At 44.0% G+C, this 25,349-nt stretch overlaps 2 protein-coding genes across 4 annotated transcripts in view; one reads left to right on the top strand and one right to left on the bottom strand.

Moving 5' to 3' along the window:
* The window catches only part of NRG4 (neuregulin 4), a 68,103-nt gene extending 58,844 nt beyond the window's left edge, over positions 1-9,259 (top strand). Inside the window, exon 8 of the mRNA XM_064480674.1 lies at positions 4,445-9,259. The gene's annotated coding sequence lies outside the window, so the exon portion shown is untranslated. The remainder of the gene's footprint in view (positions 1-4,444) is intronic.
* FBXO22 (F-box protein 22) lies at positions 5,103-24,738 on the bottom strand. 3 transcript variants are annotated; one of them, XM_031440747.2, is made up of 7 exons: positions 24,495-24,738; positions 23,978-24,116; positions 19,678-19,765; positions 18,959-19,054; positions 15,843-16,007; positions 8,297-8,462; positions 5,103-6,259 (listed from the first exon to the last, which is right to left on the bottom strand). In XM_031440747.2, the coding sequence occupies exons 1-7, from the start codon at positions 24,635-24,637 to the stop codon at positions 5,842-5,844; spliced, it is 1,215 nt and encodes a 404-aa protein (XP_031296607.2). In that variant the 5' UTR covers positions 24,638-24,738; the 3' UTR covers positions 5,103-5,841. The 3 variants fall into 3 exon arrangements, with proteins under 3 accessions (XP_031296607.2, XP_031296608.2, XP_064336741.1); XM_031440748.2 differs by having other exon boundaries at positions 24,570-24,712; XM_064480671.1 differs by lacking the exon at positions 24,495-24,738 and adding an exon at positions 24,356-24,483.
* Between the last annotated feature and the right edge of the window lie 611 nt (positions 24,739-25,349).

Below are 25,349 nucleotides of genomic sequence, written 5' to 3'. Positions count from 1 at the left end.
GTATCTCACTGTGGTTTTGATTTGCATTTCTGTAGTCATTAGTGAGGTTGAACGTCCTTCCGTGTGCTTGTTGGCCATCTGTATCTTCTTTGGATACCTGTCTGTTCAAGACCTCTGTCCAGTTTTGAATTGGGTAGTCTTTTGTTGTTGTTGAATTTTAGGAGTTCTTTATACATTAAGGATGTTAATCCCTCTCTCAGATACACGATTTGCAAAAATTTTTCTCCCACTCTGTGGACTGCCTTCTTCACTCTGATGATAGTGTCCTTTGATGCATAAATACTTTTAATTTTTGATGAAGTCCAGTTTGTTTTTCCTTTTGATGACTATGACTTTGGTGTCGTATCCAAGAAATCACTGCCAAATCCAATGTCCTGAAACCGTCTCTGTTTTCTTCTGAGAGTGGTAGTTTTAAGTCTTACACTTGGGTCTTTGATCCAAATGAGTTAATTTTTATATATGGTGTTAGGTGAGTCCAACTTTGTTCTTTAGCACGTGGATATCCAGTTTTCTCAACACCATTTGTTGAAAAGGTGGTCCATTTCCCGTTAAATGGTCTTGTACACTTCCCCAGAGTCACTTGACTATATATGAGAGTTTCTGGATTCTTTGTTCTATTCCACTGGTCTATACGTCTGTCTGTCTGTGTCAGTACTGCACTACTTTGACTACTGTAGCTTTTCAGTACATTTTGAAATCAGAAAATGGGATCCGTTCAAGATTGTCTTGTATATTTGGGTATCCTAGACATTCCATTTTAGGAGGTATTTTTCTGTTTCTGTAAAAAACGTCATTGAGATTCTGAATGGATGACACTGAGTCTGTAGGTCATTTTGGGTAGTACTGACATCACATCAGCATTAAAGCTTCCAGTCCGTTCTTTCCCCGGGGGTGTCTCTCCATTTACTGGTTTCATCTTTAGTTTCCTCGGCAGTGGTTTGTAGTTCCCAGAGTACCCGTCTTTCACCTTCTTCAATGAGTTAATTCCTATGTATGTTACTGTTTTGGGTAGTATTGTAAAGGGAATTGCCTTAATCTCGTTTTCAGATTGCTCACTACTAGCGTAAAGAAAGGCAGCTGACTTTGGTGCTGCTCCCTTTGCTGAGCTCTCTTGCCCCCTCAGGGCTGCTGCTGAACCTCACGGTGAAGATGCTACTGCGGTGCCGTCTGCTGCAGAGCGTCTGGTTCCTTCCTATAGCTCCTCTTCATTGGTGTTCTCATTTTATTCATCATCTGCCTTATTTCCTTTAGTTCTCTGAACATATTTAAAGGCTTTTTCTACTAAGTTCAATGTAGGGGCTTCCTCCAGGCCAGTGTGTGTTCTTTTGAATAGGTCTCATCTCCCTGCTTTGTATGCCTTGCGGATCTTGTTGTGGAAATTTGGTTTCACTTTTACAACGTGGTGATTCTGGACATAAGGCTCTTCTCCCCCCAGTGTCTACCGGCTGCTGCTGTTCTCATTGCTGGAGGCTTCGTTCACTTGTTTTTGAGGCTTCTCCAAACAGTTTTATAGATTATTCCTTGTCCCGTGTGATCACTGAAGTCTGTCGCTCGCATCTCATGTTCCGCTGTTCTGGCAGATTTCCTTGAGCGTCAGGCCTCCTCGCCTCTGCAGTTTAGCTGATGCCAGGGCACTCCTGTGGACCCCAGCCGGGCTTGCTCTTGTCCTAGGCATCAGACCAAGAAATCCCAAGGTCCCAGCTCTCCTTTGAGCGTCTGTGCTGACTGCACGCACGCGGCATGCTCTGTCTGCCTTGGTGTACAGCTGCTTTCCGAAGTCCAGTTTCTCAGAAACCTCAGCCCGGCTTCCTGCCTGGGCCCTGCACGGCCTCCTGCTCCGGGTGCCTATAGGCCTATAGTTACCTTGCAGGTTTTACAGGCAGTGCACACCCTTGCTGCCTGACTTCCAAGTTACGCAGAACGGAGATGAGCACTTTGAGCCGGCCCTGCACGTTATCCCCCAGAGCAGAACAGATAGACAATAATGTGCAAAGTCTGTTCTGCCTCCTTGGGGTTGAGGAAGGGAACTGGGAACCAGGCTCCTGCCATTTTAAGAATAAGACCACCACTGCATGGGGGACAAGGAGGGGTTAAAAAAAAAAAATCACAAATTTTCCTACCGTTTTGAGGATAGTTTTTCTTCACTGGGCACTGCCTTGGTTGCTGTAAACCTCCAACTACTTTCCAGAACTCCAACAAAGTCGGTTCATATACTTGCTGCCTTTTTTCCTCTCCCCAGTGTTTCTGTGGGGGAACAAAAGCTCAGAGTTCACCATTTTGCTGGTGTCACTCAGGTCAATTATGTTTACTTCTGTCTGTAATTCTAGTATCAAAACAAGGCCTTGAACAGAGTGTGCCAGCGATGCACATGTGGTGGCTGAATTTTGGTTAGACTTGGGAATATTGTATAAATGTTAAGAAAACAGCCTCAAAAATCTTCCTCATTCTGATCATTTATGTTTAAAATTAATCAACACGTAGTCTTCCCGATTTCTTGTAATTATCCATCTTGCCCCTTTTGCTGGCTGTGATGACAGTCACTAGAGAATAGTTACATTGATAAAAACTGTTTATGAAATGTTCCATACACTCTTAGTACTAAAACATACAAGAACTTTACTGGTTTCCACCGATTTTTCTACTCAATAGTAGCATATATTCTTGTAACCTGTCTCCAGTGTGACATAGGGCAGAAATGAAAGAAAGAAAACAAAAATAACATGTCTTGTGAGTATCTATTTTTCTCGACATAGGACCAATATTAAAATAACGTTCTGGTAACATTCTTTACAAAGTATAGATAGATATTAACTTTGTTCATTTAACAAGAATGTTACTAATTCTTACTATGTTTCGTTATTTTAGGATTTTCATTAAGCAGATTCATACCCAGTTTCTACAAGTGAAAAATTGAGTCAGTCATCTAAAAATCTCAATTTGAAATCAAGAGGATTTAGTCTTCTGTTTCCATTAAAACTGAGTTTATGGTGTTGCTAATTTATGGGTTATACTGTGTGGGGCACAAAATGACAAAAGTAGATTTATTTTTTCTCAAATTTCTGCAGAGTGCATAGAAAATTCTCAGGTTTGTAAAAGTCTATTTTACATTCTTTGAGTGTTCATTGTGTTAAATTTGCAGTGTAAATCAGTGGCAAAACCTCTGCTTTCTGGTCTGTCTGAGTGGGTTGAAAAGCTGGTATATTGACCAGCGATCCAGGTTTAAGTTGTGAGAGCTGTAGGCGTGAGTGGCCAGCTGGACCCCTTCACGAGTCTAGGTCACAGGGGATGAATTACATCAGTGTGTCGGATGTCTCTTTCAAGGTCTTAATCCCAAACTTCTCTCTTCTTTAGATTGCTACTTGGCTTTTCAAGGAATTATTCTTTGAAGCAGCCTCTAACAAGGCAAACTGCAGCTGCAGAAAGATTCTGCTTTAAAAGCATGTAAAGGAAATAGGTATTTTTTAAATATCTCGAGTAGATGAACTATCCTGTCAGTCTTATCACTTGACAGAAGGCAGTTCAGTGCGAAGACACCAGGCTGTATCACTGCTTCTTTTTGCGCTCACGTAAACTTGCACATGATCATCTTTCCAGTTTCACAAATGACAATGGTTACCGTTTTTAGGAATTTAGTATGCTTTCAGCTGAAACAGTAACTTTCCCTTTAATGCTTGCTTTTAAGACAAGCCTTTCAAAATTGTAACAGATTATTTTAACTTTGGTTAAATCACTATTCCCTTTCCATGCAATGTCAAGGCCTCTGAGAGGCAGGGCCAGTAGCTTGTTCTCATCAAACTACTCTTTCTGTCGGGCCAGCGTATCCCCTTTGCATTCTGCACCAAGGCTACAACCTCGTGGTCAAATGCATTTATTGTTCACAACAAGCTCCAAAGTCTGAGCTATAAAAAGGACCCTTACGTTAACCTCAAATATTGTGTGAAATGACCCGGCAGCAGATTCTCCTTTGAGGAGTAACAGAGCATTTTATGAGTATTAATTTGAAAAAAAAAAATCCATTCAATCCTTAGCTCATTTTGTTCATATTTTCAGTTTTAAAATCCTTTTTCCTCTACTATTCAGCCAATTCTGGTTAACATCAGGGACAAAGAATCTCCCTTGTGTGTGATGTAAGCCTGTCCAAGGACTCAAACTCTGAAGTACTGTCTACTTGACAATGGGTACCAATGTCAAATCACAGACAAACAGAAGTCACTAAATATTCATATTCACATTAAAAGTTCTATGATAATCAAACCTTGGACTTTAGGAACTAAGATCGAGGATAACCATAAATTAAACATTTATGTATTTTTATTGTATATATAAATAGCAAGAGAAGAATCTTTTGAAAATTGATTTTTGAAAAAGTGACTAAAACTAGAAAAGCAGGGATGTTAATATACTTGATTTCACTTACCTTGCAAGCTTTCTACTCTCTCCTTAGAACCACTGACCATGGCAACAGTGCCACACACTGTGTATCAAACTGTATCAGCCAGAACATGCCAATACGCACATCCTGTAACAAAGACCTGAAACAAGCGGCGCAGGCAAGACCGCTGTTCATTTTTATCCTGTAAGACACTGTGGAGACAGATGGGCAGTCCAAACCCGTCACAGCAGCACGTCAACCACACCCCACAGCCGCCGGGAGCCGTCTGCGTGGCCCCTTCCGCAGCGGAGCGGCGCCTCTCCTGTGGGCGCTAAGGCAGCTCGCTAGCGAACCCACGTCTCAGCAACAGGATCGAACGATGGCAAAAAAACCAGTCACACCGTTCTTAAGGACACCGCACTTCACAGGCCAGAACAGCCAGCCTTGCAGAGGGGGCTAGGAAATGCAGGCACGTGCCTAGCTGAAAACCAAAGGTCTTCTAACTACGTGAAGAGTAAAGAACGGGCACTGGGGGAAAACTGGTGTTCTCTGCACACATTTCATGTCAGTATTCACACAATTAGAAATTTAAACTTGAACATCATTCCTTTGGAAATATGCCAGGACTTACCAGCTGCCAAATGCCATTATTCTGGGTTTTCTTTTTTAAAGGATTAGTTTACTTCCTTCACTCACTCATCAGAAGCAATGAAGTACAAAACTACGTGAATGGATTTCCGAGGTGTGTTTTATTGGTATAGAACCAAAATAAGGTGATGTAATTGTCTGGTCTGCCAATTAGCTATATAGTACGTGCAGAAAAGGACTTTCTCTTGTAATTTCTCTTGAGGAAAAATTTTTTCCTTATGAAGTAATAAAATACTGATTAGTCTTGGCAATTTACTTGGCTAAGCAACTTTTGAGTACTAAAACAAAAGTAGTCCTTTAATTTTTATCAAGTAAGCAAAAAGTCAGTAATAACTATCACAGCTTCTGAAGAAAGACAATTGTAAAGCAGAGAAAGACTCCTTAAGCCACCTGTGCATCTTTCTCCTGTATTAAGGGAGAAACCTGTCTCCACGGTTCTGCTGAAAGACCACCTACCAGTGCGGAGACGGCGCCGGCAGGTCTCCCCTCGCCCTCCTGTGGCTGAATCCTGCCCCTCTCCCCACGCAGGAGGCTGAAGTCGCGCCACAGCCGCCCTGTGACCTGGTGCGACGTGGCCGCCATCGGGTCCCTCGTGCCTGCTGCGAAAGCTCTCAACGCTCGGTCTGCATCACGTTACGTACGAAGTTGTCCTTCATCTAATATATTAAAAACTACCAAGTAATCTTTAGAGTGTCAAAACTACAAAACAGATACATACGAAGTTTTTCCTGTTTGAAATACACATACCCCAAATGTCCGTTCTCTGAAAAAGGCAGAACCCACGAGTCGCACACTGACGTGAGCACCACTCTGCAGGGGCTTCACTTGGCCACCCCGAGATGAATCAGCGCCACGATGGTCGTGTAGCTGTGGAACAGGTCGTCGTCCTTTACCTCGTTACATTTCTTCAGTATAAAGTTCCCGGTGACTATGCGGTCACATCCAATTTCTCCATTTCCAAAGAAGCCAAATAAAGGAACACTCGGAAAGAACTTCCTGAACGCGTCAGCCTCCACGTTCCCCTTGGCTCTGTAGTACTGGGAGCCCCTGCCGACGCACGCAAACATGAAGCCCAGGGTGTTCCGCTCGGGGATGCTGGCGGCCTTGAGGCGCTGCATCGCGGCCTCGGCTGTCTTCTGGTCGTTGACGTCCTCGTTGAGAAGCACCGTGGCGCTCTGGATGCGCTGTCCGCTGAATGACAGTCCAACCACACCAGTGGCGTCGATGTCCAGAGGGTTCCTGGAAAGTTAAATTAGAAAAGTGGCAATATAGCACAGTGAAACAAAATTAAAGTTTTAGAGCACAGAAGGAAAGTCCTCCTGGCTGGCTGGCTGGGAGCTGCTGCCTCAGCGTACAGTTCGTCTGAGGACACAGTAAGGGTTCAACATTACACTGCTGAGGTTAACACGTTAAAAGGACGCAAAAGGTAGCTCTGTGGAGAAGCAAGCAACTCCTTCTTCAGGCACAGATACAAAGGGGCAAATGCGTCTCCACAAAGATTTCTAAAACCCAACCTGAGTTTGGAGGGTACAGAGTATCCCTCCCTCCCTCACTTCCTTGAAAAGGAATCTTACAGTTTGTTCATAAATACAGTGACACCTGTGAAAGCCTCCGGTATTATTTGTGTCTTTGGTATCTTTTTCACCGCGACTTCAGCTGTCTAATTCTAAAAGAGGTAGACTAAATATTTAATCATGGAGGGTAATTTTACTGACCCAAAATTCCAGAAGGTTTAGATTTATGCTGTTTGGTCCATAAAGAAATAGATCACATTTCTGTGTCTTGTTCATTGCTTTGAGCCTAGAATTTAGCCTCATCTAAAGGTAAAAACATAGATTTTCTTTTTCTTTGTATTTGCCTGGTATTTTTTTTAATGAAATATTTTGTGCTTATTAAAAAATACGAAGTAGAAAATCCAAAATATCCAAATAAAGTTATAAAACATAACACAGTGAACACCCATTGGGGGAAAACCAAGTCAGTACATTTCTATCTTGTTTGCCAACATCTGAGTCTGTGAAATGGGCAAGGTTCACTGGGTTAACGAGAAACTAAGACTCAAAAAGCTTAAGCACTAAGTGACCACGGCTAACTAGCGGCACGCCCACCTTCTGAGGGGCAGAGCCACCTCCTGACAGTCCTGCTGCTCCTCTACCCCGACTCCGTGTCCTCGCTGGTGTACAAATGCAACGTGTGCCGCCAGCCTCTCACCTCCAAGAATTATTCAGCTTTTTTTTTTTTGCAGGGGGTGGGGCATATCTGGACACCATTAAAATGGACTGAATCAGCGGCTTCGCTTACTCACTGACACAGGTGAAGACCACACTCCAGTTAGTGTGTCAAGTGCGAGCCGATGATTTCTAAGGGTGTACTTCCCACACGGGCATAAAGAGCAGAGCACGTGCAGACGGGCTAACAGGCCGGCGCTGCGTGTCGCCATCCAGGATTCAAATACCAACCACAAACCCAGTGAGAAGCCAATACTAGTGTTTGCAGGAAACATTTGCGGGGGGAGGGGTCTCATTTTCTTGCTTTTGCAAACAGCTGATATTTCTGTCCACTTAGGTGGGTACAATGAGCTCAAACTCAACTGCATACTTTCATTTGAAATGGAAAGGTAGTAATGGTCCCCAAGGTAGAAGAGCAAAAAATTTTTTTAATCTTTGAAAGCGAAGGCCTTAGTAATAAAATCAAAAATGTGCAATTTTTGAGCTTGAAAAAGCCCTTCAAAAGATCTAGTACAGTATTTCCAAAAATGTGTGCCAAGTAATACCAGTAGGCTTGCGAGGTAACATGCTCCATGGAAAAAAAGGTTTTGTGGCCAGATTTGAGAACTGCCAGAGGTAACAGCAGCCCTCTCTAAAAGATTTCCAAAGCACCGAACACGCATTCATTAAAGATGCTGAGAAGTTCTACCGTAAAGGTTTGCTGTTTAATCACGCACCTCCTTTAGAGGAAAACAGAACCAGAGGGAGTGACACAGTGCAGTCACAGAGCACAGAGCTGTCGAGGAAGATGCCAGTAGATAACACTCAAAGTCAATTTCGAGTACAAGTCCAGCTAAGAATAAATTTTTAGAAGATAACATAGATAAATTTCATTCTTCAAAGGTTGGTAGAATTATGTTGTGTAAGCCACTCAACCTATGTCTACCGCAAAATGGAATAAACTAATAGCAATTCTTTACACATGTTTTTTTAAAAACACCCAAAGTAATAAAAACCTGAGAACATTTCCCATCATGCACAGAAGAAATCAGAAGCACATCAGACATACTTTTCAGAGGTCAGCGATGCCAGGTTGTCCACCTGACCTCCAGCCAAGATGACGTTCATGCCACTGAAAGTGCTGACTACTCGCTGCAGATAATTACTGGCTCCTACTTTACAGCAGTTATAGCCAAACACAAGGATTACACGAAGCTCGGGGTTATCTAAGAGACCTGCAGAGAAACGAAGAGCAGTAATTAAAGACGGCCTTAAAAAGGAATTCTTAATTTTGTTTTATCAAAATTATTTTCTACATTTACAAAATGAAATGTTACTGGTAACGTCTTAACCCTCCTTGTTAAGTGCAATTTAGTGCTGAAGCTGTTGTCTTCCTATTTTTTGTGTGCAAACTTTTAACATCACTCAAAATCTTTGCTATAATTAACTTTTGCCATTAAAACAAGTAAATGGCTATTTGAAAATAACACAATCAACACTCAACACAAATAAGGGAGCAACGACATAACTGGGCAGCCCCCTTGGTGGACCTTGGTGCAAGCCATCCCCACAGAGGCCACCACCTGGAATGAAAGGGAACACTGGTTTACAAAAGACAGAGTTAGAGACACTGGGAATTTGATCATCCCATTTACCCACGGAGAAAGTGGAGACAAAAGGCACTAACCACCTGTAGTGGGTTGCATGTGGGCCCCAAAAAGATATACCCACACCAAATCCCTGGAACCGAAGAATGTGACCTAATTTGGAAAGAGTCTTTGAGGATGTAACTAAGGGTTTTGAGATGAGATCATATCCTTAAAGAGAACTACAGAGACAGAAGAGGCAACGTAACCACAGAAGCGGAAACTGGAATGACGCAACCATAAGGAGTGTCAGTGGCCAGCAGAAGGTGGAAGAGACAAGAGATTCACCCCTCGAGCCTCCAGAGGGCAGGCAGCTCCAACAACCCGAATCCTGATGCCTGGCCTTCCGTACTGTGACAGAATAAATGTTGCTTTAAGCCACTGAAGTCTGTGGTGATTTGTTACAGCAGTCTCAGGATGCTAATACACTATTAAAACACAGGCCTTATCCACATTTTCCAGGAAAGGGGGTGGGAGTGAAGGTGGAGTATCCCTTGGAAACTCATTACAAAGCAGGAAAATACTCGATTCTGCAGCATATGCATGAAAAGCAGCCACCACTAGAGGGCAGCACAGTCCACCAGGAGACGGGCTGTCCCCATGCTCCCCACGAGCTCCCAGGCTTTGGGCCGAGCCTCTGGCTCCTTGTTTATAAACCTGATCAACTTGAAATATGCCAGCAACATCCAACCCACACTCAAGTTTCCACTCACTCAGCTGCATGACTTCCATCTTCACAAATGTAAGATAAAGGTTACCAGAAATAAGGCTCATTTAAGGACACTGGGATGGAGGTGAACAACCAGTTCCTAACACCAAATAATGACTTACCCAGGGAAACTGCCTCTGGTCCATTTCTAATTCTCTACACAGCAAATGACTGCTTTGAAGAATAAGAAGGGTATCAGTATACAAAGCCAGTACTTTCATGACACCACATACCCCAAACCATTCTTCACACAGACCAGCCCAACAAATTTTGAGAATGTCTTTTTAGAATGAATTTTCAGAGTAGGAAGAGGCCTGCGGGATCAACAGTCTAGTCTAATTTTACAAATAAGGGTTGCTAATCCCAGAAAAGTGACCCAGGACAGGGAAACAGGAATCCTCTCCAAGAGCAAAACGCATGAGGATTCTTCAGGACCTCCTCTCATGACCCTAAATTGTAAAAATCAGCAGATCTTTTCTAATGTCAATCTCTTCAAACAAACCTAAAACCCAAAAAATCACTGTGCCCGCTGGGGCACTGTCACGGGTTTGAGCTTTGCCCGGGAGAATGTCAAAGGACGAATCTGTAAAAGGGAAAGCCAGAAATCAGAGGTGGGGGGCAGGTGTCTGATACACTAGGTACCCACCCTCAAGCATCCTGCACGGAGGAAAGAAACCCTGGCTCTTAAGCTCAAGCTCATCTTACGAGCAGTCAGCAGTCCCGAGGCTGCCGTCTCCAGCAGCTGGGTCTGCAGGATGCATCACGGGCCACCACACACAACTTGATGCTAGAGCCACTGAACTGGATAACTTGAAGCCTTTAAGGAAGAAGTGCAGACCATCTTCAGGGCGAGCTGCTCCCTCCGGGACAGACTGTGCTTTGCCAGGCACAGGGTCTGCCAGTGCCTGGAGAGGGGAGGCAGCTCTGCTCTATCTGCTTTATTTTTATGTTGTTGCCCATGTGAGATTTTATTTAGAAAATAAAAGTTAGGAAACTGTGGAAGAACCTCCTTACTGAGGCATCTGAAGTCTTCAACATAAGCACAAGGGGGAAGTGCTGGTGTCACATCAGCGTGGCCCCTGGACAAGCAACACCACCTGCCGAGCCTCCTCCGTGTGCCTCCAATCACTGAGCTCATTCCTTCTTCCTCGATGGCCAGCAGTTACCTGATGATGCCTAAATTTGTGTCTTTGGTCCAGACCCATACATTCGACTGTCTCATCAATGTCCCCATCTCAAATTCACCCTGCCCAGCCCAGAACTGATAACCCGATTCCTCCCCCTGCATCCCTCGTCTGCTCCTTGCCCAGGAGAAGGTGCTGCGACCTGCACTGGCCAGAGACCTGGGGGACAGCACTGCCTCTTCCTCCTTCTCAGCCCCCAGCATTTTAATCCGTCACCTCCTCCTGTCAATTCCACCATGAGGTGTCTTCTCGGGTCCACTCATGTCTCCGCAGCTCCGCCTGCCACTGCCTCCTGCCCTCCCCACGACAGCCCCATTCCTCCCACTTCCTCTCGTGCCCCACCAAATGGCGCACCACCACTCAGGGGCATCCTCAAAAGACCTGTCTGTGTCATTCCTGGGTTCAGTCACTCCGGGCTTCCCGCTGCCCTTAAATGTGTGAAAGTCCTCAGTGTGTCCTACCAGGCAGACCTGGCCCAGCTCACCTCCCAGCTCCTTCCCACATCACGTCCCGCCCTCCTGGCTCTCAGCATTCTCTCCTGCAAATCCTGAAGGGGAGCGGCCAGGCCCTTCCCAGTTCCTGTCCTTTGATCTCTTGGCTCCCTCGCTCCATTTCTGTCAGTTACCTGGAAAGAAGGGACAGTACTCCTCAAGTCCACAGCTGAGGGCCCTCTCCCCACTCTGGTCCACTGGTACTCAGGGCTCTGTCCAAATGTCACTTTCCCACACCCAACGTAGATCAAATCCACGGTCATGTTCTCCAGCCCCTGTGTTTCTACTTGGTGACACTTCCACCTGCGGTACTGCATTCAAAGTCACTGCCCCACTGGGCTGGAGGCTCCAGGAGGCAGGACAGCGAGTCTCCAACAAGCATCTCCAGAGCCCTGCACGTCCAGCGACCCACCTGTGATGTGCATGTGAACAGGCTTTGAATGAACAAACACTGGCTTTTATGGAACTTATGGAACTGAGGGATTTTTGCCTTTACTCCTTAAAAATTAAGGGCTGGCCCATGCATACATGTACATGTATTTTTCATTCCAGAGATTATTTTTAACACGGGATATCACATAGACCTTAGAACAACCTATGCCTCATTTAAAAAATGCACCATTTTGATAAGTTCTTCAAAAAGAATATACCAGAAAGAGTGTGCGTGTATAAAACTGCGTGTGCTACGGACGCCGGTACTGGTTATGACCCCTACACACCAGGTGGAGAAGAACAGTGTAGCACAGCGAGGGCCTGCCTTCAGAGGCACCGCCTGTTTCATTTGCTCACGGCGGCCTCCACACAGCACCTTCCAGTGAGCGCAACCCGGCCTACACGCAGGGGAAGGCAAACCACAGCCCAGGGGCCACGTCTGGAAACCCCCCCAGGCTTTTGTAAATAAAGCTGTAATGGAACACAGCCTATTTTAATGTACTGCCTGTAACTGCTTTTGCAGAGTTGAATAAACAGACTCAACAGACAGAGTGTGGCTGGCAACACCTACAACCTGCATCCCAGCCTCTCCAGAGAGACGACCCCTGAGGGGCTTCCACTGTCACACAGCACGGGGAAGAGCCCTCGGGTGCCTGGGTCAGGAGCACAGGCTGGGACCCCCATTCCAGCCTCCAATCACTCTGTCCAGGCCTGCTTCAGAGGCCTCCATCTCCCTGAGCACATGAGAGACAGTGGTCCAAATCCAGAAATACAGAAAACACCATGGGGAAGAATAGAGATTATCATCTCCATCTAGGCAAAGCCTCAATTTCCAGACAGCCACGACCAGGATGAAGACGATGCCGTGGAATGAGCCAAAACTGCTGACAGCAAACAGCGCAGAAGGACACTTCTCGGTGCAGAACACGCACGGTGCCACTTCTCCCGTTTCGGATTCCTATGCTTAGCGCTGCTCTAAAGGTCTAAAATGAGGTCTACAACAAACCCTGTAACACTTTTATCATAAAATGCATGGTTTCCTCTGCTCAAGATTTTGAGTCTCTCTTATAAGCTGACAAAACCACGCTTCTAGCTTCAAGCAGTGCTACCCGTGAGGACCTCAGTTACAATTCCCCAGGGTGCTGGAGGGCAGAGGGGCATCCGAGGGGCACCAGTCACATCTGGACAAAAGACAGCACAGAGGAGGTGTGGCCACACCTTTGGCAAAAGCACTCAAAGGCCAAACAGTCTTCTCTAATGAGGTCCGACTTTCCCCAACCTCCTCCCCGACCCTGATCCTCCTGGCCCAGCGTTCCCCACTTCTCTGCACCCAGCATCCCGCGCTCCTAGGCTCAAAACCTCCAAGTCCAGTCTTCCTTTTGTTTCATATCTATCATTTGCTAATTTTCTCCAGTCAGTTCCCTCCCGTTCACACCCCGGTCTTACTTCTTCCCTAGAATCTTGCAGGGGGGGGCTCCTAACTGCTTCCAGCCCTCCTCCTAGGGAGGGTCACGTTCACTGGCGCCAAAGCACATCTCTGAGCAGCAGCTGTCCCGCTTGACCACACTCTGCAGCCTGGCCTCACTGTACCCCACCATTTGTTCCCGTGATCCCCTCCGCACACCGTCTGCTTGCAGAACTGAACTGTTTAGCATTCCCCTGCAAGTGCTGACTACCCAGCTCTGACCTGAGTTTCTGCTGATCCTTCCATCTGTCCTGTCACTCACCTTCTCTCCCATTTGCTTCCCATCGTTCAAACGTGTAAATGCTTCTTGCTCCATGAGGCCTCCTTACTCTCCCTCCCTGCGGGTCTATCCACGCCTCTCTAACAGCACACCCACCTTCCCACTAGGGCTGTAACCACTTATGTATCCGCCACACCCTTCCCGGAATGTCAAATGTCACTGAGACAGCCTGAATCCAGTTAATTTTTCTAGCCCTATGGGATCTTCTAATAAGTTGAAATTAATGTATAATTTCTGTATCATGAACCCACTGAACACAGCCATCCTCTTGTGAGTACCCACCATGTCTCTTCTTCCTTCCTTCCTTGTGCTGAATTTGCAGCCAGAATCCTTTCTAGAATCTTTTCCAGATCTGAACTAAGTTGCCCTGGACTGGCTTCCTCTAAAGCCTTCACTGGCAGCTGACACTTTTACAGAGAGGCTGCCAGGCCATGTGCAAGGGGCTCTCAAATCAGTGTCTCTGGCCTCAACTCTTCCTTGAGTTTCAGACCCACCATTTTCTAAACACCTGACCAATTCTAAGAGATCTGCTTGGCTGAACTTCTCAGCTCCAACAGGCCTTCCAACACCAAGTCTCATTACGATCAGTCACCCTGGCTCGGCCACATGGTCACACTGGCTCCTAAAATTCTCTCTGCCTTTACACTTAACCCTGGGTCAGTGTAGATGGCTCCATCTGCAGTTTTCCTTAGAGGAGGTCTGGCATCCTTGATTCGGGGTGGCTTTAACGCACAGCTAATTCTGCTCTTTCCTTTATGTACTGTGTGCTCAGTCCTAGCTCTCTGCTCCCATCAGTCTCGTTTCCCTATCGACAACACGCCACAGTAAGTCCTGTCGTAAAGATGAGAAACAGCACGCACCACACAGCCCAGCTCACACCGCCTCGGTAAGTGTGAGTCATTGGTCGCTGCCACCATCAGTCAAGATGTGTGTGTGTAGAACCCTCTGGCACACAGCTTCCGAATGGGCCAGAATGGACACCCGAAGACCTTGACTGAATGTCCCTCCCGAGCTCAGATCAGCCCTCCCCGCAAGTCTACTTGTTCATAGACCACAAGGCCACACGGCAGATGGCTGGCCCCGCCAGCCACTGTGAAGCCTGCCTCGGGTACAGATGCCAGCGTCAGCCAGTCTGCCCGCCTTCCACTGAGCACGGAATCTTGCTGAGTGTTCTACATAAGTCATTTCATTGAATGCCCACAAACTCCATAAGTGAGTCATTTCCACCTTACAGACAAGGAAACAGATGCTCAGAAAACTTAAGAAACATCCTAAACTGTAAAGCTAGGAAGTAGCAGAACTAGGGCAGCTACAAGCCTGCATTCTTAACAGCTCCCCTTTAGGGCCTCACACCACAGACTGGCTGCTCCAACTGTGCTGTGGCTGTGCGGGACCACGCTCCTCCCAGGCTGCTGGTCCCTGCTGCCTGCACCTCCTCCCTCTGAGCGCCCTCCTATCCCCACCAAACACTTCCTTCCTCATTTGGCACTGTAAGGGGTAGGTGGACAAGCCAGTCTCACTGCGTACAGCCCTTTTTCCTGATCAGTACAACAATCACAAAATTTCCCTTTGCTGCTACACAATTTTTCATTCCCACTGAGTTCGGAGCCATTTCAAGTAACGGACTTTCTTCCTACAGGCTGACTGATCCACGCATAGACCAGAGATCACCACTGAGTCTTTTTGTGTCAGCAGTGATTTTATAATGAGTTAACTCCGATCAGTTCATCTGCAGATGCAGACAGAAGGCCTCAACCCTGCCTGAACAATTAGTTTGTTGCTTACTGCAGGGAACGAAGCTTTCTCATCAGAGCTTAGAAACTAAGCCAGCCCTCTCCCCCTCAGAATCACCTCTCATGCATGATGTGCCTACGCCAACCATGCCTCCTGTCTGACGTGTCCCAGCAAACCTTTGCTGGGACGGACTCTGCCTTAACTTGCACGATTCCTAAAACTTGTCAGCAAGTTCATTAGACTTATGCCCATCTTTCTAATTAGTCAACACAGAACTAACCTGTATCTTCTAAATTTTTTTTTTTACAATAAATGCTTATTACTAGTGTAAAAGAGATAAAACCTTATACTTTTCAGTTTCAAAAAACAAAAATAGAGCAAAATAAGAAAATATCCAAAGAGGAAAGAGTCCTTCAAAATTCAGAATTAAATACAAGTAAGTTGATTATCAACAGAATATTTATGGAAAATTCTTCATCTTTGGTTCTCTCAGGCTTTAATGTAAGTAAAATCGTTTTTAAAAATAAATCAATTCTACCAAAAAAAGCACTGCACAAGCCTCTGGTAATCACTAGTTTGAATTATCCACATCTCCAGTAACGTGTACTTAGTTCAGACTCTCTCAGAGGAACAAACACAAATCAGTCAATTAATGGTAAATAACAGTAACTTACCTACTTCAGTGAGTTGATGCCTTTCTAGTGTTAATTTCTTTGGATCCTTAATAAAATGAAAGGGTTGTATTTTTATTCCTTCAATTTGAGGGAATAACAGAGCAAAGCCAGATTCTCCAATTTCTATTTCCTGAGGTCGATTGCTACTTGATCCCATTGGCGTCACTAGGAAAAAAGTTCAACAGTTTCATGAACAGATTCAACAAAAACAGAAGTTTCACCTGGTAACAGTGTAAATGACCCAGCCCCACCGAGATAGCTAGAGCTCAGGTCACTCAGATAATCAATAAGCTAACAGGCCACTATCTGAGTAAAAGCTTCCCAGCTTTGAAATTTTTACAGGTATGGTGTCATGATGGCTGCAGTTTTCCTTCAAATGGTTCAAAAAAATATTTTTATTAACAAAGACAGAAAAAGCAAATGTTGCAAAATTTTTTAAACTGGTGAAGCTAGATGAAGGGTAAATAGGTGTTTATTGTACTATTCTATTGTTCTTTCAACTTCTTTAATAGGTTTGAAGTTTTTCTGAATAAAAAGCTGGGGTGTAGTAAATATATCTTCATAGCAATTCCACTCGAAAACATTTATCATAAAAATATGTGACAATCATATAAAGTATACATGTCGGTGTGTATGTTTATGTGTGTGAATAACTGTATTTGGAGATAAGGCCTTTAAATAAAGAGGCAATTAAGGTTAAATGAGGTCATAAGGGTGAGACCCTAATCCAATTAAGACTGCTGTTCTTCTAAGAAGAGGAAGAGACACCAGAGATGCAGGCACACAGAGAAAAGGCCACTGAGGACCTAGTGAGACGGCAAGGCACCTGTCTCCAAGCCAAAGAAAGGAGCCTCAGGAGAAAGCAAACTTGCCAACACTTTGGACCCAGATTTCCAGACTCTAGTAATGTGGGGAAATAAATTTCTGTTGTTTAATCCATCCAGTCTGTGGTATTTTGTTATGGCAGCCCTAGCAGATGGATACAAAAATAGATCACAAGTTCACTGAAAATTATATATTTTACATATACAGATTAATGTCCTTACATACACACACACAAACAGACGTTTATCTACGTATAATACTATACTGAAAGTCTGGAATACTATGGATCATAACACTAACAGACTGGTTAACTACTTAAAACAAAATTGCTTAATTGTTTCCCTTTATTTTGCTTATTTTCTAATTTTTCTTTCTTTTTTGTAAACAACAAATGACTATTACTAGTATAAAAAAGCAATACCATCTTTTAAAAAGTTTTAATTCTTTTAGAAACCAAAGCCAGAACAAAATGGAAAAAAAAAAAATCCAAAGGCAAAAAGTTCAGAATCAAATCAAATCCCATGTAATAAAATCTAAATTAAAAACATGAAAATAAAATTTCAGAGTTTATTATGAGGCCCCCTTCTCCCACAAAAAAATACCAAAACATAAAGGCAGTTTTTTTAAATGTCTGCAGCAGGCCTCCAGACAATCTAAATTAAATCCCAGTAGGCTTTTCACAGAAATTGATAGGATGATTCTAAAATATATGTGGAAACGCACAGGACGCAGACAGCCGGAGCAGGACACCAAGACCCACAGTACTACGGCGTCGGCTTAAGGACACACAAATCAGCAGGACAGGACTTCATCCACTAACAGACCCACAAACATACAGTCAATTATTTTTGAAAAAGGTGCTGAGACAACTTAATACAGAAAAAAAGCCTTTTAACAAACGGTGATGGAATAACTGGATAAAAATATGAAAAAAAAAATTTAACCTTGAACCACTAACTTATACTGTACACAAAAATTAATTTGTTAGGTCACAGAAAACCAGAATTTTTTTTTAATGAATTACTGATAAGCAAAATAGTTTAAGTGAATCTCAAAAATATCTTGTTAAAAATACTTATGTTAAGTGAAAGAACCAAGACAGCGTATATACCATAAGATTCCATCTATAAGATATTCAACGACAGGCCAATCTAATCCACGGTCGCCAAAACTGGAACTGGGGTTTCCCACAGCAGGTAGGGAACTGCAGGACGAGGGCGTGAGGGGACTTCCTGGGGTGCTGGAAATATTCTAGATCTTGACTAGCGTGTCAGTTACACCAGGATATAAATCTGTCAAAACTGTAACCGTGCACATTAAACTGTACACTTAAGATTGGGCATTTCACTGTAAATGGAAGTGAAGTTTATCTCAATTAAGAAAGAAAATGATCTCTGCATATGTAAAAATGAATACATTTTCTAAAACTAGAAATTTTTCCAACCTAAAGAAGAAAGAAGTAGCCAATGGCTGTTTTAGAAACAGTCACTAACTATGGTGTAAGAAAAAGGAATCCAATCAACTGTCTTGGCAGAAGTTTTGCTGTAACGTGCGAGAAATGGACTCAGAAGTCACTCAGCTGTAGGGGGGCAGAAACAGTAAGAAGGGTGCGGAGTGGGTCCAAGAAAACCTAAGAGGACAAGTCCTGACTGAAGGGAGCTGGACTGGCACTCACTCCCGATACCAAGACTGCAAGAGAACTTAGGGAGAAAGACACACAACATCAAAACTGCTTCAGGATGCGCTGAGCACGAAGGCAGGCTTCAGATGGAATTCCCACCCCTCACTACGGGGTCACGGAGGCAGGAGTCATGCAGGTCTGCCCTCCGTCTCTACCCCTAACCCCTAGCTGAAATTTTAAAAAGGAGAAACCTGGTCATGCTTTGAGGAGGCCACAGCAGCTGGGTTTAACAAATGAAAGCTGTGTTTCTATAGAAGCATTTGTTAGTAATGGTAAAAATTCAAAAGTTAACAGAAAAGCAGTCACTGCTGTCACTTTTTTAATCCAGTGAGAAACGTGAGGTGATGGGGCTGACAAAACAGTACACGGGGTAGGAGGCAACAGCAGGAGATGAGACTGTCCCGTCAACCATGTATTTACCCTTACTTATCTGCAGACACTTGAAATTCTCTGAACTTCACTGTACAAGACTTAAATTCTAATCAAAAGTCTCTTAGTGAGACTCTGGATGGCCAAAATTATAAATGTGCTTTAAGCTACAAATAATTCACCAATCTGTAAGACCCACATTAATGCAACGTAAGATGTCAAGCTGGTATTTTTCTCTCACCTACAATTCCTGGGGTCACAATTCCAAGGACTTGGCATTGTTTTGGGAATAGCTTCTCAAGGGCAAATGCTGTTTCCATAGTAGTTCTTTTCCTTGCTGTTAACGATACAGAAGAAAATTATTCAATGTCATCCATTTAAGGTCAAATTTGATAAGGGGAAGGGGGAAAAAAGCAAATATTACATGGAGTTTAAGTCATTTTATACCAGAACACTTAACAAGGAAGCCTAATGACTTTCCCACTACAGTCACCTAGATTCAAATCAGACAATGATAATCCACTATCTAGCTCTGGGCTTCAATGTGCCCATCTTGGAACACTTAGTCTGCTTCTTTGCTTAGCAAGCCAAGAAGAATGCACAGTATCCATATCACTTTGGTAAACGGTCATCCAACACAATAAAAGGCTTGAAGAGGCAAAGACAAACATCCTACTTCAATAGTTAAAAAAAAAAAAAAAAGTGCCTGGAGATTAAAGTATTTCAAAATAAGAAAAACACCTTCCTAGAGAATTTGTTTCAATTGCACCAAAAAGTTTAGAAATCAATCTCTGAAGCAAAAAGACTCCTCAAAGTGCAAATATATTCATGCATTCTGCAGGAAACTGATCCAGCACCTCAGAAAGTTGGTAACTTTAAGGATGAGAACACCATTTTCAAACAGAGATACATAAGGAAACAAACAAACAAAAATCCCAGACTTTTTCCTGTGATAGTCACCTCTCTTATGGCCACGACACTCTTCCAGACTAATGAAAGTTTCTGAATCAGCCATGTAAAGAACTGTCCGTGGTAAGATATGAACATTCTGCAAAGAAAAAAAAAAAGAAAATCAGAATTTGATCACACAAAAACAATCTTGAGAAAGAAGAGCAAGGCTGGAGGTATCATGTGCCATGATTTCAAACTACGCTATAAAGCTACAGTAATCAAAACAGCATGGTACTGGCACATTAAGTCAATGAAACAGGACAGAAAATCCAGAAATAAACCCAGGCACTTATGGTCAATTAATCTATGACAAAGGAGACAAGACACTCTTCAATAAATGGTGCTGGGAAAACTGAAGACTACAAACAAAAGAACCAGACTGGACTACATCCTCACACTGTACACATAAATGTACTCAAAACGCATCAAAGACTTAAATTTAATACCTAAACCCATAAAATTCCTAGAAGAAAATACAGGCAGTACTCTTTGACATGGGTCTTCACAGTATTTTTTTGCGTATGTCTCCTCAGGCAAGAGAAACAAAAGAAAAAATAAACAAATGGGACTAGATCAAATTAAAAAGCTTTTGCACAACAAAGGAAACTAGCAACAAAACCAAAAGGCAGCTTACTAAATGAGAGAAAATATCTGCAAATAATATGTATCTGATATGAGGGTTAATATCAAACATCTACAAAGAACTCACAAAACTCAACACCAACAAAACTAACAACCCAATTTAAAAATGGACAGAGGACCTGAATAGCTTCCAAAGAAAACTTACAGACAGGCAGCAGACACAAGAAAAGACACTCAACACCACTACAGTCATCAGAGAAATGCAAATCAAAACCACGATGAAATACCACCTCACACTAGTCAGAATGGCTGTTATCAGAGACAAGAAATACTAAGTGTTGGCAAGGATGCGGAGAAAAGGTAACTTCTCCTGAATAAAACAGTATGAATGTTTCTCAAAAAACTAAAAATAGAACTAACATATGATCCAGCTATTCTACCTCTAGGTATTTTTCCAAAGAAAACAAAAACACTAATTCAGAAAGATATATCCATCCCTATGTGCAATGCAGCATTATTTAAATAGCCAAGATAGAGAAGCAACTTAAGTGCCCATGAATAGACGAACAGATAAAAAAGATGTGGTATACATATACAATGGAATATTACTCAGCTATAAAAAAGAATGAAATCTTGCCACTTGCAACAACATGGATGGACCTAGAGGGTATTAAACTAAATGAAATAAGACAGACAGAGAAAAGCAAATACCTTATGATTCCACTTATATGTGGAATCTAAAAAACAAATGATGAAATGTAACAAAACAGAGAGTCACAGATACAGAAAAAAAAAACAGATGGCTATCATTGGTGAGGGGAGTGGAGGGATGAGTGAACTGGTGAAGGGAATGAAGAGGTACAACCTCTCTGTCACAAATAAATGAGCCCCAGGGATGAAATGCACAGCATGGGGAATGTAATCAACAACACTGTAACAGCTCTGTAGGTGGCAGGTGGTAACCAGACTTATCCCAGGGCTCATTCTGTAACGTCCAGAAACAGCGAGTCACTGTGTTGCACATTTGGAACTAACAGTGGTGTAAGTCAATTACGGTTAAATTTTAAAATAAGTAATTTTCAAGTAATTCGAATAAAACAAACCAGACACGAGCACGCACACACACATACACACAAATGTATTTTGGTTGCCAACATTTAAAATTCCCACAAAACACTGAAGTAAAATGTGGATTTCTTCTGAAAAGTAGACATTCTGGCAACACGTAAACCACACTTCCCTTGACTAAGGCCAGGCAGAGAGGCAAGCACTACCTGGGCTGTGCGGCCCTATCACTCTTCATGGGGTCACACTGAATCACCCGACCCACCTGAGTTACCTGCCTAACTCTGGAGTCATTTGAGTTTGTGATGCCTGGTGTAGAGAGGAGACAGAGTCCTTTAGGAGAGCGGATTTAAGAGATTTTGGTGCTAATGCTGACTCTGCCATAAACCAGCAGAAGAACCCTCGGAAGTGCTGAGGCCTTGGGTTCCCTATTCTTAAAGTCTGGAAGTCTAGCCCTGAGGTTTTAAGACTCTCTCTTTGGTGGCACGCAGAGGAGCAACTGTGAATTTTCCTTCCTAAGTCTCACTAGAAGCAGTAACGACGACAACCCTCAATACGAAATGTTCTCAAAGCACAATGTAAGACAACTGGAACTTCACTCCGTTATTTAAAGAAGTTGTAAATGGCAAGATGTTTTATAAAAATTTCAGTGGATTTTAAAATATTTCTAGTAAAAAAGCTAAATCAACTTTCTTTATGGTTATAAAAGAATCCTGTCAGTAGATAATTTGGCAAACATAAAGAAAACAGCATGAACGATTTGGACAGTTTCCATGTTTTTGTGTCACCACACTGGAGTTTGCTACAATGTATAAGCTTCTTTAAGGGAATCAGTAGATGAAATTTAATAATGACAATAATAAAGAATAATAATTTTGATTATTGAAAGTATGCCATTCCCGGTGCTGTAAGGAATGTGTTATGTGTTATCCTTTCATTACTTAATCCTTACAACAACCTGGTAAGAGCGTTATACAGGGTATTATCTTCTTTTCACTTTACAGAGCAAGAACCTGAGGCTCAGAGAATTTAGGTAACGCTTTCAAAGTCACACAGCCACTATGTGCCAAAGCTGGGTTCACACCCAAGTCTGTCCAGCTCGAACAGCCATTACAACATATAAACTGTTAAAGCTATGTAAAAATAATACTTGCAGCAGTAAAGATCTGGAGAAAAAAAAACAGAAAAGTTTTTATAAACGTAAGAGACACACATAATTCTACCCCCAAAGGAAAATTCTGCTAGCATTCTGGGGCTTATTTCTTTTCTACTCTTCCTTTTTTGCCTGCAGTTTTCTGTAAACCTGACTTTGGATACTGGCCACTCTGGATCTGAGTCCCAGACCCGAATAGGGTAAGGAGAAAATCTACATGAGGAAGGGGGAGACAGAAGACTGGCCACTTATGGGGCATTCACCTACCATTCAAATATATTAAGAATGGTGAGAGCCAGGCTTCTTACTGTACAAAAGCAAGGTACAAATATGAGCTGAGAGAAAACTGGAAAGAATCCTGTGTTGGATTAGAACTGATGTACCTATCTGAACTCATGAATGAACTTCCATGTACATATGAATATAGCTGTAAATGTGTATATGTATACAGAGATGTATACACACACACATGCTTGTACAGGCACACACATATACTCCACGGCTCTGTCCACTGACTGAGCTCTGAAACAGCAAACCCTTCAACACCAATGAGTTGTCCGATCCTAGCTTCTAAATACTATTCTGCACTAAAAGACTCAGGGCTCCTTGTAGAAATAGATGATTCAGAACTGAAGCAGACAAAACACAACATGGGCTTAGAACATCCGGTGTCAGAAAGCAAGGAAGTGCTCGAAGATGATGAAATCATCTCTAAAAGACACTGAAGCCAGCTGAAGGAGCTCGCACTAGCCAAACTGGGGACAATTTAGGAACCAAAATAAATACTAACAGTAACAGATTATATCCCATTGAGTAAAGTAAGAGAGTAAGAGTCCATGTAGACATTATAAGTAAATGATAAACAAACAGGATAATTACATAGTTTCAAAGTATGTCCCCACAAGATACTTATTAATTGCAGTTGAAAAGAGTAACTTTACAGTCATGACACCTGGCAGATACCACCTTAACCAAATAATCAAAGGTAGTAGCACCTGTAATGGGACAAAGGGCGATCATATGCCACCTGACAGGAGGCAACAAGAAGAGCACAGCATCATTTGTGATACTCCTGCCAAAGATACATAGTCTGAATCTAAGAAACATCAGATGCAGTACAAAATAACTACCCTGTAATTTACATATGTGTCAAAGTTGTGAACTGGGGAAAGCCTGAGAAACTGTTTCAGATCAGAGTAAAGAAACACCAACAAACAAAAGCAACATAATCTAAACTGAATTAAACAGCATTACCATAATACTGAAAATCTGGCTACATAAAATGCCCAGTATCTGAAGAACTGTCAAATAAGTGACGGCAAGTCCATACAATATAGTCATTAAAACTGATGTTTACAGAATCTTTTACGCGTCACGAGAAAAACTTCCCTAAATTACAAAAAAAAAAAAAAGACCATATACAAAATTGCTATTTAAAAAGTATTTAGTTCTCAACAACCGATCCACCAACCGTGCAAAGGGCTGTGCACGACAACCCTTCTTACTTGCCTCAAGCTCTTCTGCTACCACTCGAACCAAGCAATGCTCCTCCAGGTGGCCAGCATCCGCCGAGCCCGCGGAGATCCAGGTCACACTCCGATGGGTCCGCAACACTCTGCGCACACACTCCCTCCATAAGCGGCACACGCTGCGGACGCGAACGCACAAAGGGCTGTGAACCGACCTTCACTTCTCTCTCCCGCGGCTCACAGACTCCCGCCCCCGACTACGCATTCGGGCAACAGCAGGAGATTCCTGCGGGATCCAAAGTCCCCGGCGGGGGAGATGTAGGGCGCTGGTTCGGAGGGAGAGCCGGGGGCGGGGAAACCTTAGGGGGGAACCTGGCTCCCCCGGGAGAAGTCCCCGGCAGCACCCCGGCAGGGGTACCTAGCGGATGGGGGCGTCGCCCAAGAGCATGGGTGGCCGGCCAGGGCAGCCTGGGTCCCGACGGTATCCGCCCACCCCGCCAGCCCCGGCAAGGCCGCTGCAAGTCCCGACGTCAGCTTCCCGCCTCCTCTCCCCTCACCCGGCCACCCGCAACAACGCCTTGGCGGGCAGGAAGGTGAGGACACGCTCCACCACCTCCGCTAAGTTACTCAACACGAAGGTGCTCCGTGGGTCTGCGGAGGGGAGGCCGCGGCTATCGCCGCCGCCGCCCGCCGGCTCCATGCCTCCCCAGCCAGCCGGGGCGAGCAGTAAGGCGGCCCGGAGGGAGCGAGAGGCCTGCTCAGACCGCCCAGCCCGAGCGCACTGAGCAGGCGCGCGCGCCACTTCCGGCGGCCGGCGGGGCGGGGCTCCGCGGAGGCGCCCACGTGACTCCGGGCCCGCGTTTTTCCGGTGCTCATCCCGAGGCCCAGCGGGTGCTAGGGGTGGTGACCAGGTGTCTTGTAATCCTCCCAGAACTTTACAGGAGGCTTCGCGCAGTGGAACACAGCCACCTCTTTCTGTGCCTCTCGCTACACTTGCAGCGCTGTTCTCTTCCCCTAAGTCGTGAGTTCTTGAAGACTAGGTAATACTGTTACCGTTTTCACAGTCCCAATGCCTGTTAACAGCTTAAGTCCAATTTTTAAACGGGCAGTATCTGCTTTAAAAAAAACTCAGTGTGTGACAATCATCGCCTCTATTCATCACCATGCAGCCCTCACATTCTGAATGTGTAAGATGGCTTCAAGAGCACCTGGGTAAAAGCTGTGAAAACACTCCCCAAACAGCACTAGTTCCCTGCCAGTAGCATCAGATTCACCTGGGAAATCCTAAATTTCGCGCATCCTTGGTCCTCACCCCAGGCCTGCTGAATCAGACAATGGTGCGTGGCACCCAGCAGTCTGAGTTTTAGCTCTACTGTGGTTGAAGTTTTCCAGTGACTCTGATGCAGGCTCAG

This window comes from Camelus dromedarius, chromosome 29, assembly GCF_036321535.1.
Source record: "Camelus dromedarius isolate mCamDro1 chromosome 29, mCamDro1.pat, whole genome shotgun sequence".
NCBI lineage: Eukaryota > Metazoa > Chordata > Mammalia > Artiodactyla > Camelidae > Camelus > Camelus dromedarius.
This window is presented reverse-complemented; position numbering and strand designations above follow the sequence as displayed.

Coding starts and splice junctions, on each gene's coding strand:
- FBXO22 (XM_031440747.2), bottom strand. CDS start 24,637: ATGGAGCCGGCGGGCGGCGGCGGCGATAGCCGCGGCCTCCCCTCCGCA. Junction 24,117..24,494: donor GCGTTGTTGCGGGTGGCCGG/GTGAGGGGAGAG, acceptor TCGCGTCCGCAG/CGTGTGCCGCTTATGGAGGG. Junction 19,766..23,977: donor TGGTAGCAGAAGAGCTTGAG/GCAAGTAAGAAG, acceptor TTTTCTTTGCAG/AATGTTCATATCTTACCACG.